Here is a 14,647-nt window from a genome sequence, read left to right as displayed (position 1 = left end):
CGTGGAGCTGCCATATACCATGCCCCTTCTGTCGCCGCCCGTGGCCAGGCTCGCACCTCACCCGGTGGTTCTCAACCCACCCTTGAGGCGGTCAACCCGAATTCGTCGCCCACCTACTAGACTGGACTTATGAGACTGTTCACATGTCAAACTTTAGCAACTACTGTATTGTAACATGTCACTGTTTTATCGTTCCAGGCCTCGTTTGATCGGTCCAAATTTCAACGTTGTTCTTCTTTTGTTCTGGTACAACCTCGTTAGCATGTCACACCTGACATCGCCCCTTGTATATAGTTAAGCCCCGTGTACATGATGTAAATATTACGCACACACACCTTTAGCTGCATTCAGGACACATTTATATTTATAACCACGTAGGCACATAATCTTGTAAAAAAGGGGGGATGTCATGATATTCAAACATACATCATAACACATACATAATGATAGACAGACCAATGGACCAATTAGCACACATAACACGACAGCCAATCACAGACAAGAGCAGACACAGTACAAGACAAGAAACACAACACTTCCTGGGCAGTCCATCTGGAGACAGGACAGGGCCAGGACCTCATTAACAAGACACTCACACAGTCACAACGTGCTGAGTACCAAGTCTGATGTATAAATAGTTGGTTGGAATAAAACTGCGTTGTACCAATCGCAACCGTGTTGGTTCGCCTGTACCTCAGAGCACCCAACACCTCAAAGGGATAGACAGGGTAGAAGCAGGTCGGATGTTTCTTTCCCCTGCTTGCGATGCGTAGAAGCAGACAATAAAATTTCAGGGTGAAGTCACTTAGCAACGAGAGGAGAATTTTCTTTACTCTGAGGAAGGTGAATCTTTGGAAATCCCAGAGGTTAGCGGAAGCCGGGTCATCGAGTATGTTAAAGTAGAGTTTGACGGATTATTAATAGATAAAGCCACCATAGTCCCAGATAACCATAGGCAGCTTTCCCTTTGAGAGGGGGAGCTGACAGGTGGTGGCTTAGCCTGAGGGTCACCACACCTCTGGCGAGGGGCAGGGTTGAGAAGGCGGGGCCTTCATGGATAACCTCAGCCGGTACAGGGATTGAACCCGCGCTGCTGGCCTCGCCCTGCATCCAGCCGTCCAGCCAACAGAATTAAACCGATCCATGTACCAGCATGTGCTTGTGCGCTCGTGTCAAAGTGTTACAGCAGGTGTGTAAGAACACATGCTGTAACACACATGCGCACACAAACGTGCACTCGCACACACGCTGTAACGTGCAAGTGCACAGTGCAGTAACATGTGGACACACACAAAAACACACACTACAACACAAATACACGCTGCGACATACACATGCTGCAACACGCACACATAGCAACATGCACTCACACTCACACACATGCTGCAACATGCACACGCTGCAACACATGCGCACAGATTGCAACACACAGCAACTCGCACACCCACATGCTGCAACATGCACACACAGACTACAACATGCACACACGCTGCTTCATGCACACAAACACATATGCTGCAACACACACATGCTGCAATACACATGCACACGTTGCAACATGCAGTAACACACACATGGAGTAATACGCACACACGCGGTAACATGCACACGCTGCAACACATGCGCACAGACTGCAACACACACGCTGCGACATACACATGCTGCAACACGCACACATAGCAACACGCACTCACACTCACACACATGCTGCAACATGCACACGCTGCAACACATTCGCACAGACTGCAACACACAGCAACTCGCACACCCACATGCTGCAACATGCACACACAGACTACTACATGCACACACGCTGCTTCATGCACACAAACACATATGCTGCAACACACACACACTGCAATACACATGCCCACGTTGCAACACGCAGTAACACACACACATGGAATAACACACATATACAGGAACACACACACTAACACACAGTAACGCAGACTCACTGTAACACACACGCTGTAACACATAAACACAGACTGTAACACAAACATGCCATAGCGCACGCGCACACACACACGCACACACATACGCTAGAACACACACACAAGCTGTAACACACACACGCTGTAAAACACACACACAGGCTGTAACATATACATAGGCTGTACTCATACACGCGCTGTAACACATGCGTGCTGTAACATAAACACACACACGCGCAGTATAACACACACACGCAGTATAACACACACACGCAGTATAACACACACACAGGCTGTAACACAACATGCGCTGTAACATACATGTGCTGTAAAACACACACACACACGTGCTGTAACACACACACACACTAATGCACACACATACACCCATGCTGTAATACACACGCACAGTAACAAACACTTAGTGTAATACACACTCACGTGCTATAACACACACACTAACACACATGCTGTAACACACATGTGCTGTAACTCACATGCATGCTGTAACATGCACACGCTGTTAACACATGCACACACTAACACACAAATGCGCTGCAACACACACACACACATGTGCTGTAACACACATGTGTGCTGTAACACACACACACATGCTGTAACACACACTTGCTGTAACACCACACACATGCTGTAACACACACACACGTGCTGTAACACACACACACACATGCTGTAACACACACACGTGCTGTAACACACACACACGTGCTGTAACACACATACACAAATGCTGTAACACCGTGCACTTGCTGTAACACCACACACAGGCTGTAACACACACATGCTGTAACACACACATGCTGTAACACACACACGCTGTAACACACACACGCTGTAACACACACACGCTGTAACACACACACACGCTGTAACACACACACACGCTATAACACACACACACGCTATTGTGGTGTTGGGTGTTCTGACACACAGATGAGCCAACACGGTTGTATATGGTACAACGCTATTTTATTCAAACTTACTATGTACAGTTTTGTCTTTGCACTCTGCACGTGGGGGTTCCCTGCTTGTGATGTTGTAACAGCTCTTCTCTGTTTCTTTATCCCCAGACCTACTGACCACCAGGTGTCGTGCTCGTGCTTTTTATGTGGTTGGTGTTCTTGTCTGTGATTGGTTGTGGTGTTGTGTGCTCTGATTTGCCTGTTGGTGTGTCCATCATGATGTGTGTGTTTGAATATCATGACATCCCCCCTTTTTACAAAGATATGTGCCTACGTGGTAATAAATATGATCGTGTCGTGAGTGCATCTAAGAGTGTGTGTGTGTCGTGTACAGCATGTGCATATGACGGAACTATGTACATGGGGCGATGTCGGGTGCGTCACATGAATCAAGTTGTACCATAACATAACATAAATGCGAACGAGAGAAGAAGAAAAAAAAACTTGAACAGTTGTCCAGTCAGACGACATCTGGAACGATAAACAACAACAGGTTATCATGTAAAATTGTGCAACTTGTTAAACGTATGAACGGTATTATAAGTCCAGTCTAATGGGCTTGCGACGAGTTCGGGTTGATCGCCTCAAGGGTGGATCAAGAACCACCGGCTGCTGTGCAGGCATGGCCATGGGTGGCGATGGAGAGGGCGTGATCTGCGGCAGCTCCACAAAGTCATCCTCGGAAGCCTGTTGAGGATCTGGCGTGTGCGTGCTGTGTGGCTGTGAGCGTGGAAGTCGGCGAAGGGCGCGCCGATTGCGGCGACGCACTGAACCATCCGGCATGCGAACCAGGAACGAGCGGGGAGCCACATGTCGGAGGACTTCGGCCGGTGCCGACCAGCCACCATACGGTTGATGGACGCGTACTTTGTCTCCGGAGGACAGGGGGGGCAGGTCCATCGCTCGTGTGTCGTACCGACTTTTTTGGCGATCACGCTGCATTTGCATGTTCCGAAGAACCGTCTCATGGTCTGTTGTTGGTGCCAGGATGGAAGGTACCGTCGTCCTGAGGGAGCGACCCATTAGTAGCTGCGCTGGCGAGAGACCCGTGGATAGCGGGGCCGATCGATAGGCCAGCAAGGCAAGGTTAAAGTCCGATCCGGCAGCAGCCGCCTTGCACAGGAGCCGCTTGGCGATGTGGACACCCTTTTCAGCCTTCCCGTTCGATTGTGGATGTAGAGGGCTGGATGTCACATGAGTGAAACCATATGCTGCGGCAAAGGACGACCATTCACGGCTGGCGAAGCAGGGTCCATTGTCTGACATGACAGTCCTTGGAATGCCATAGCGAGCAAATGTTTCCTTGCAGGCCCCAATGACTGCGGACGACGTCAGATCATGGAGAGGCATGACTTCCGGGTAGTTTGAGAAGTAGTCTATAATAACGATGTAATCTCTGCCGAGCGCGTGAAATAGGTCAACACCCACCTTCGCCCAGGGGGACGTCACCATCTCGTGTGGTAGAAGTGTTTCCGGAGGTTGCGCCGGCTGAAACCTCTGACAGGTTGTGCAGTTGAGCACCATGTTGGCTATGTCTTCATTAATACCCGGCCAATATACCGCCTCCCGGGCCCTTCGTCTGCATTTTTCGACGCCCAAGTGGCCTTCGTGTAGTTGATGAAGAATCATCTGGCGCACGCTGTGCGGAATAACGATCCTGTCTGATTTCATAAGGACCCCGTCTATGTTGGTAAGATCATCTCGCACATTATAAAACTGGGGGCACTGCCCTTTGAGCCACCCTTCCGTCATGTGGCGCATCACTCGCTGCAGAAGGGGGTCAGTCGCCGTCTCTGCGCGTATGTGGGCCAGACTAGGATCATCAGCTGGCAGATTTGCTGCTGTCAGAGTTACGTGTGCCTCAATTTGACGCACGAACCCCTCCGCATCTGGTGGTGTGCTCACTGCTCGGGAAAGAGTGTCCGCCACGATGAGATCCTTCCCCGGAGTGTAGATCAGTTCGAAATCGTACCTCCTGAGTTTAAGTAAGATGCGCTGGAGGCGAGGAGTCATGTCGTTCAGGTCTTTGTTAATGATGTTGACCAGGGGGCGGTGGTCAGTTTCGACCGTAAATCGTGGCAGGCCATACACATAGTCGTGGAACTTGTCCAGTCCAGTTAACAAGCCCAGGCATTCTTTTTCGATTTGCGCGTAGCGCTGTTCGGTAGGGGTCATGGCTCGTGAGGCATATGCAACCGGGGCCCATGACGACGTGCTGTCTTTTTGCAGGAGTACCGCTCCAATACCAGATTGGCTGGCGTCTGTTGAGATCTTCGTAGGGCGAGTCGTGTCAAAGAAGGCCAGCACTGGTGCCGTGACCAGTTTGTGCTTGAGCTCCTCCCATTCCCGCTGATGCGATTGGTGCCAGTTGAATTCTGTCGATTTTTTTACGAGATGGCGCATATTTGTTGTATGAGAAGCCAGGTTGGGAATGAACTTCCCAAGGAAGTTGACCATGCCCAGGAATCTTAGGACAGCCTTCTTGTCAGCCGGTTGTGGCATGGCTGTGATGGCGCTAACCTTGTCTGCATCGGGACGGACCCCTGACCTTGAGATGTGGTCCCCGAGGAATTTCAGCTCCGTCTGGCCGAAGGCACACTTCGCACGGTTGAGACGCAGGCCATTTTGTCGTATGCGGGTGAAGACACGTCGTAGACGATGCATGTGTTCCTGCGGAGTGGTGGACCAAATGATGATATCGTCCACATATACACGTACCCCTTCGATGCCTTCCATCATCTGCTCCATAATGCGGTGGAAAACTTCAGATGCTGAAATGATGCCGAATGGCATCCGGTTGTAGCAGAATCTGCCAAAAGGGGTGTTGAATGTGCATAGTCTTCGGCTGGCCGGGTCCAGTTGGATCTGCCAAAATCCTTTGGACGCATCCAATTTGGTGAATATTTTGGCTCGCGCCATCTCGCTGGTGAGGTCCTCTCGTTTCGGGATGGGATAGTGTTCCCGCATGATGTTGTTATTCAGATCTTTAGGATCTATACATATACGGAGCTCGCCAGAGGGCTTCTTTACACAGACCATGGAGCTGACCCATGGTGTGGGCTCCGTGACCCTGGATACGACCCCTTGGTCCTGAAGAACCTGCAGTTGTACCTTGAGGCGGTCTTTGAGTGGCGCAGGAACCCTGCGAGGTGCGTGAACGACAGGGATGGCGTCCGGTCTGAGTCGAATCTTGTACGTGTATGGCAATGTCCCCATGCCTTCAAAAACCTCCTGGTTGTGAGCAAGGAGGGAATGGAGATTTGCGTGGAACTCAGCATCCGGGAAGTCGGATATCTCATCTGGAGAGAGAGACATAATGCGCTGTACCAGGTGAAGGACCTTACACGCCTGTGCGCCCAGTAACGAGTCCTTTGATGAGCCGACAACTTCGAAGGGGAGTGTGGCCGTGTGCATCTTGTGAGTTACCTGTAGCTGGCAAGATCCTATGGACGGGATGACGTTCCCGTTATAGTCAACCATCTTGAGCCGGGATGGCGTGATGGGTGGTTTGACCTTCATGGCCTGGACTGCAGAATATGCAATCAGGTTGGCGGATGCGCCGGTGTCCAGACGGAAGGCGACGCGCGATCGGTTGACCGTCAGGGTGGCACACCACTCATCGGCTGGATTGATGGCATTGACCTTGTTGACATCGATGACGGAAACGCGGAAGGCATCCTGGTCATCTGCATCACTTAACTGGAAGTCTTGATGCGTGGGCTGGACGGTCCTGACTTGTCTGCGAGATTGTCGAGGATGCGCCGGATCCATGGGTTGAGCCGAACGACAGTGGGCTGCGTAGTGGCCCATCTTGCCACATCTGAGGCACTGTCGGTTTTTTGCAGGACATTGCCCTTTTAAATGTAGAGCTCCACAATTGCCGCACGTCATGACGTCACGGCGTTCGTTGCGCCACTGCGCATGCGCAGTGCGATCTTGCGGTGGGCGCGCCTGCGCAGTGCGTCCCTCGTTGTGGCCGTTATTTTTGGCGCGCACCTGCGCGGGAGACCGCGAAAAGCGCGGGAAGCGGCCGCTGTCGTCCGGGCCGTGGGTCGGGAAGTAATCGACGGCCTGGATGCGTTCGACGTCGTGGGCGGCCTGGCTTGCCGATTCGACGGCTGGGGACCCCCTCCGTGCCAACTCGGACGCCTGAAATCGGGCAAAACGGCAGGTAGCATTTTCGTGGAGGACACAGGCTTCCACAGCAGACGCTAAGGTGAGGCTTTTCATTTTAAGAAGCTGCTGGCGTAGGCCACTAGAGGCAACGCCAAAAACAATCTGGTCCCTGATCATGGACTCTGTGGTGGTGCCGTAACCGCAGGACTGCGCTAGAATCCGGAGGTGCGTCAAGAAGGGTTGAAAAAGCTCCTCCTTACCTTGCAGGCGTTGCTGAAAGAGGTATCTTTCAAAACTTTCATTTACTTCAACTTGAAAGTGCTGGTCCAGTTTGAGGATGACCGTGTCATATTTGGATTGGTTTTCGCCTTCTTCGAACATCAGTGAGTTGAAGACGTCGGTGGCGTGCTGACCTGCGTAGAAGAGGAGCATTGCAATCTTCGTGTCATCCGAGGCACTCTGTTTTTCGGTGGCACGGATGTACAGGTCAAATCGCTGCCTGAAGAGCTTCCAATTGGTACCTAGGTTCCCCGCGACTTGCAACGGCTGCGGTTTGTCGGTGCGGTCCATGTCCAGAATGGCAGGTTAGTAGGCAGGTATCGATCCACTCCTGTACCATGTGGTGTTGGGTGTTCTGACACACAGATGAGCCAACACGGTTGTATATGGTACAACGCTATTTTATTCAAACTTACTATGTACAGTTTTGTCTTTGCACTCTGCACGTGGGGGTTCCCTGCTTGTGATGTTGTAACAGCTCTTCTCTGTTTCTTTATCCCCAGACCTACTGACCACCAGGTGTCGTGCTCGTGCTTTTTATGTGGTTGGTGTTCTTGTCTGTGATTGGTTGTGGTGTTGTGTGCTCTGATTTGCCTGTTGGTGTGTCCATCATGATGTGTGTGTTTGAATATCATGACAGCTATAACACACACATGTGCTGTAACACACACGTGCTGTAACACACACACATGCTGTAACACACACACAAACAGACCCATACACGAACACAAACACTATAATACACGCACGTGCTGTAACACACACATGCTGTAACACACACATGCTGTAACACACACACGCTGTAACACACACACACGCTGTAACACACACACACGCTGTAACACACACACATGCAATAACACACACACGCTGTAACACACATACGTTATAACACCCACGTTGTATCACACACATGCTGTAATACACATACGCTGTAACACTTATTCACTCTAACAAACACACACGGATGCTGTAACACACACACACGCTGTAACACACACACACGCTGTAACACACACACGTGCTGTGACACACACGTGCTGTAACACACACACATGCTGTAACACACACGCACAAACAGACACATACACTAACACAAACACTATAATACACGCACGTGCTGTAACACACATACACAAACGCTGTAACGCACACACGCTGTAACACACACACGCTGTAGCACACACACATGCTGTAGCACACACACACACTGTAACACACACACAATAACACACACACGCTGTAACACACATACGTTATAACACACACGCTGTAACACACACATGCTGTAACACACACACATGCTGTAACACACACATACGCTGTAACACACACACGTGCTGTAACACACACGTGCTGTAACACACACACACGTGCTGTAACACCACACACGTGCTGTAACACACACACACGTACTGTAACGCACACACAAATGGTGTAATGCACACACACGTGCTGTATCACACACACGTGCTGTAACACACGCGCATGTGCTGGAGCACCACACACGCACGTGCTGTAAAACCACACACACACGTGCTGTAACACCACACACATGCTGTAACACCACACACACACGTGCTGTAACACCACACACGTGCTGTAACACCACACACACACGTGCTGTAACACCACACACACACGTGCTGTAACACCACACACACACGTGCTGTAACACCACGCACATGTGCTGTAACACCACACACACATGCTGTAACACACAGACATGTGCTGTAACACACGCGCACGTGCTGGAGCACCACACACGCACGTGCTGTAACACCACACACACACGTGCTGTAACACACATACGCTGTAAGACACATAACATACACACAGGCTGTAATGTTCACATACACATAACACACACACACAGTGTAACACACACACACACACTGTAACACTCACACAGTGTAACACACACACACACACTTGCACAGACCCAAACATAATTAAGTAAATTACCGTTGTCACATTGGAAGTTGCTTCCACAGTTGACCGGTGGCGCCTCACAGTTCCCGCTGATGGGACAGGCTTCCTCGTCAGATAATACATCTCTGCACGTTCTGCCCCCAAACTGACCAAACTGGACAATATTCCTGGATCGATACTGTACAGAAAGCAGAGAACACAGAGTGTGTGAAATCACTTCAGGAACTTTCTCCACATTAAAGGTGCTGCACAAATACAACTTGCTGTTAGAAATGCCTGTGCAAAGGACAAATAAACGAGCTCAGTATTTGAGTAAATGCAAATGACAAAGATCTACCACCCAGAGGTTTCAGAGCAGCAGATACCCGGGAACCCCCCACCTGGAGGCTCCCCTCCGAGTCACTCACCATCCTGAATTGGAAATATATCGCCGTTCCTTCACTGTCGCTGAGGCAACATCCTGGAACTCCCTCCCTAACAGCACAGTGGGTGTACCTACACCCCAGGAACTGCAGCGGCTCAAGAAGGCGGCTCACCACCATCTTGTGAAGGGCAACTAGGGATGGGCAATAAATGCTGACCCAGTCAACGATGCCCACATCCCGTAAATTAATTTTGAAACAAATATGATGTCATTAAAGATTCAAATGGAATTTGTTTCTCTGCCAATCATCCTTTCTGTAATTCTTCCACAGCGATTGGCTGTTGCTGGCCAGGTCAGCAGTTTAATTGCCAATCCCTAATTGCCCTCGAGATGAGCCGCCTTCGTGAACCGCTGCAGTCGATTGGGTGAAGGCACACCCACTGTGCTGTTAGGGAGGGAGTTCCAGGCATCTGCTCTAGTTATGCTGTCAACATAATGTCCGTATCTTACCCTATGTCCCACGCATGGCTGGCAGGTCGACCACTGACCCCAGGCTGAGACTTGACAAGCGATCTTGGCTGGGGTATTCACGTCCCTCTCTGTTCTCCTCCGATGTGCTCCATTTTCCAGTAGGGTGCTGAAGAATCAACAGGAGGGATTGCCATCAGTGTATTGAGATCTACCCTAGACCGAGGGCCCCAGGGCCTTCAGGGGAAGCCAGGTGAAGTGGCAAGGCCCAGAGTGTGCAACGAGTTGAGGAAGAAGAGGTGGGCGTAAGTCAGGTATGCTGGAAGATGATTAATCAGCACCATCCAATCGAGAGGGGAGAGGATTGTAGTGTGTTCACAGGATAATGGGAGGAGGGATGTAATTGGGTTTTAAAAAGGAGCCCGTGGTGTATTTATAATAATAATCTTTACAATAATCTTTATTACTGTCACAAGTAGGTTTACATTAACACTGCACTGAAGTTACTGTGAAAACCCCCTCGTCGCCACATTGCGGCACCTGTTCGGGTACACGGAGGGAGAATTCAGAATGTCCAATTCATTTAACAAGCACCTCTTTCGGGACTTGTGGGAGGAAACCGGAGCACCCGGAGGAAACCCACACAGGCACGGGGAGAACGTGCAAACTCCGCACAGACAGTGACCCAAGCCGGGAACAAAACAAAGAACAAAGAAATGTACAGCACAGGAACAGGCCCTTCGGCCCTTCAAGCCCGTGCCGACCATGTTGCCCGACTAAACTACAATCTTCTACACTTCCTGTGTCCGTATCCCTCTCTTCCCATCCTATTCATATATTTGTCATGATGCCCCTTAAACGTCACTATCGTCCCTGCTTCCACTACCTCCTCCGGTAGCGAGTTCCAGGCATTCACTACCCTCTGTGTAAAAAACTTGCCTCGTACATCTACTCTAAACCTTGCCCCTCTCACCTTCAGCCTATGCCCCCTAGTAATTGACCCCTCTACCCTGGGGAAAAGCCTCTGACTATCCACTCTGTCTATGCCCCTCATAATCTTGTAGACCTCTATCAGGCTGCCCCTCAACCTCCGTCGTTCCAGTGAGAACAAACCGAGTTTATTCAACCGCTCCTCATAGCTTATGCCCTCCATACCAGGCAACATTCTGGTAAATCTCTTCTGCACCCTCTCTAAAGCCTCCACATCCTTCTGGTAGTGTGGCGACCAGAATTGAACACTATACTCCAAGTGTGGCCTAACTAAGGTTCTATACAGCTGCAACATGACTTGCCAATTCTTATACTCAATGCCCCGGCCAATGAAGGCAAGCATGCCGTATGCCTTCTTGACTACCTTCTCCACCTGTGTTGCCCCTTTCAGTGACCTGTGGACCTGTACTCCTAGATCTTTCTGACTTTCAATACTCTTGAGGGTTCTATCATTCACTGTATATTCCCTACCTGCATTAGACCTTCCAAAATGCAATACCTCACATTTGTCTGGATTAAACTCCATCTGCCATCTCTCCGCCCAAGTCTCCAAACAATCTAAATCCTGCTGTATCCTCTGACAGTCCACATCGCTATCCGCAATTCCACCAACCTTTGTGTCGTCTGCAAACTTACTAATCAGACCAGTTACATTTTCCTCCAAATCATTTATATATACTACAAACAGCAAAGGTCCCAGCACTGATCCCTGCGGAACACCACTGGTCACAGCCCTCCAATTAGAAAAGCATCCTTCCATTGCTACTCTCTGCCTACTATGACCTAGCCAGTTCTGTATCCATCTTGCCAGCTCACCCCTGATCCCATGTGACTTCACCTTTTGTACTAGTCTACCATGAGGGACCTTGTCAAAGGCCTTACTGAAGTCCATATAGACAACATCCACTGCCCTACCTGCATCAATCATCTTTGTGACCTCCTCGAAAAACTCTATCAAGTTAGTGAGACACGACCTCCCCTTCACAAAACCGTGCTGCCTCTCACTAATACGTCCATTTGCTTCCAAATGGGAGTAGATCCTGTCTCGAAGAATTCTCTCCAGTAATTTCCCTACCACTGAAGTAAGGCTCACCGGCCTGTAGTTCCCTGGATTATCCTTGCTACCCTTCTTAAACAGAGGAACAACATTGGCTATTCTCCAGTCCTCCGGGAATCAAACCTGGCGCTGTGAAGCAACAGTGCTAACCACTGTGCTGCCGTGCTGCCTTTATTTACTAACGGGGATGAGTATTGGGGTAGTTAAAAGGGTCGGGTTGGGGGTATTTACAGAGAGGAGGGTAGGGTTATGTGTAGATGGAAGTTAAATGGGGCAGTGTGAGGGAATATTAAAGAGGGTAACTGTAAATGATATCAAAATGGGGGGAGAAGTGTAATGGGGATTTAAATTATTGAAAGGTTTTTAAAGGGAGGAGAAATGTCGGGAGTATATTATTTTTAAAATCTATTCGTTGATGGGGTGTGGGCGTCGCTGACGGGACCAAGATTTATTTCCCATCCCTGAGGAGCAATTAAGAGTCAACCACATTACTGTGGACCTGGAGTCACATGTAGGCCAGACCAGGGAAGGACGGCAGATTTCCTTCCCTAAAGACATTAGTGAGCCAGATGGGTTTTTACGACAATCGACAATGGTTTCATGGTCATCATTTGACTTTTAATTCCAGATTTTTAATGGATTCAAATTTCACCATCTGCCGTGGTGGGGTTCGAACTGGGTCCCCAGAGCGTGAGTCCAGGTCTCTGGATTATTAGACCAGTGACAACGCCACTGCCTCCTGTAGAGGGTATTTACACCACAACAGAAACAAACGTCTGCACCATTTCCTGGCAAAGTTTGAGCAGTCGAACCCAGGAGAGATTTGGTGTGATTTAGTCACTCAGAGTTGGTGCCAACAAGATTTTAAAAAACCTTGCCCTGACGTTCGTCATGGACCTTCCGTCTCGTACTGCCCTCAGTTCCTCAGGGAGTTCAGTCCCTCTAACTGTTCCACTGTGGCCTTTTGTAACGAGCTGGGAGAGAGTGGGACAGGGAGCACTAGGATTGGGGTCAGACCCGGAATTCCATGATGCACCTTCGACTCCCAAAAAGTGGACTATCCATTTGTATAGGCTGTGAGTGAATCTGCCTGCCCTGCCTCCATCTCTGAGGGTTCAAGTTGGCAGCGCCCGCTCCTCTGAATGAGAAGGGCTCAGATCCAATTGCATTGAAATGAACAGAATCTAGGCCGACAACGGCGGACTGAGGGAGTGCTGCAGTGCCACAGAAGAGACGTTTGCATGCGGTGTGTGGACAGCACAGTGGTTAGCGCTGCTACCTCACAGCGCCAGGGACCGGGGTTCAATTCCATCCTCGGGTGACTGTGTGTGGAGTTTGTACATTCTCCCCGTGTCTGCGTGGGTTTCCTCCGGTTTCCTCCCACAATCTAAAGATGTGCAGGTCAGGTGGATTGGCCGTGATAAATTGCCCCTTAGTGTCCAGGGTTGTGCAGATGGGGTTACTGGGATAGGGCGGGATGGGGGGGGGGGGGGGGGGGGGGCGGGGGGGGAGTGGACCTGCGTCGGGGGTGGGGGGGGGGGGGGGGGGGGAGTGGACCTGCGTCGGGTGATCTTTCAAAGGGTCGCCGCAGACTTGATGGCCTCCTTCTGCACTGTGGGGATTCGATTCTATGCTGTTAAGTTAAGGTCCTGTCTGCCCTCTGCGTGGATGGAAAAGATCCCAGGACCACCATTGATGTGCATTTCTCCTAATGTCCTGACCAATATTTACCCTTCGGTCAACATGACAAAAACCGATTACCTGCACATGATGTGGGGAGCTTGCTGTGTAAAAATCTGTTGTTGCATTTCCTGCACTGCAACAGTGACATACTGAGGCTAGCAAAGGTGCTGTATAAATGCCAGTTTGCTTTTTCTTCCTGAGCTCTTTTGTAAACATTGGGCCCCACAGGGGATTTGAGAATCCCCACGGCAGTTGTCTCACACACACACAGCCTTACCTTTCCTTCCCCTCCAAGTTGGGCAAGAGAGTCAGAGAGAAGACCAAGCCATAGAGAGAAATGATAGCGAGAATTCTGGCCATCTTCCCTCGCTGCTGCTGTGTTGTCACACGTCGAGATCCCTTAGGGTAGAAGGACTAAGTGGAGCGTGTCTGTCAATCATCGACAGGGCAACCCAGCTCCCTCTCAGGTCATTAACTCACCGTAGTTGACACGGCTGACGAGGAACAAAGATCAAATGGGCTCCTGATGTGCAGCAACAATTGACCCTGCTGACACAGATTGAAACAGGAATAGAGTCAGGTAGGAATCCAGGGACAATGTTTACTCCCAAAGCCTAATCAAATTGTGGAGCAGGTTAATCATAGATTATCATAGAATTTACAGTGCAGAAGAAGGCCATTCGGCCCATCGAGTCTGCACCGGCTCTTGGAAAGAGCACGCTACCCAAGGTCAACACCTCCACCCTATCCCCATAACCCAGTAACCCCACCCAACACTAAGGGCAATTTTGGACACTAAGGGCAATTTATCATGGCCAATCCACCTAACCTGCAC

At 50.1% G+C, this 14,647-nt stretch overlaps 1 protein-coding gene across 3 annotated transcripts in view; it reads right to left on the bottom strand.

The window, feature by feature from the left end:
- The window catches only part of c9 (complement component 9), a 132,857-nt gene extending 118,617 nt beyond the window's left edge, over positions 1 to 14,240 (bottom strand). For all 3 annotated transcript variants that reach the window (XM_072515614.1, XM_072515616.1, XM_072515615.1), the window contains exons 1-3: positions 14,090 to 14,240; positions 10,125 to 10,251; positions 9,284 to 9,428 (exon numbers count right to left, since the gene is read on the bottom strand). In XM_072515614.1, the coding sequence (XP_072371715.1) occupies positions 9,284 to 9,428; positions 10,125 to 10,251; positions 14,090 to 14,172 (355 nt within the window). In that variant the 5' untranslated portion in view covers positions 14,173 to 14,240. The remainder of the gene's footprint in view (positions 1 to 9,283; positions 9,429 to 10,124; positions 10,252 to 14,089) is intronic.
- Between the last annotated feature and the right edge of the window lie 407 nt (positions 14,241 to 14,647).

The sequence above is a fragment of the Scyliorhinus torazame genome, chromosome 9 (genome assembly GCF_047496885.1).
Source record: "Scyliorhinus torazame isolate Kashiwa2021f chromosome 9, sScyTor2.1, whole genome shotgun sequence".
Taxonomy (NCBI): domain Eukaryota; kingdom Metazoa; phylum Chordata; class Chondrichthyes; order Carcharhiniformes; family Scyliorhinidae; genus Scyliorhinus; species Scyliorhinus torazame.
The sequence above is the reverse complement of the archived record's forward strand: the minus strand, read 5'-3'. Positions and strand labels throughout refer to the sequence as shown.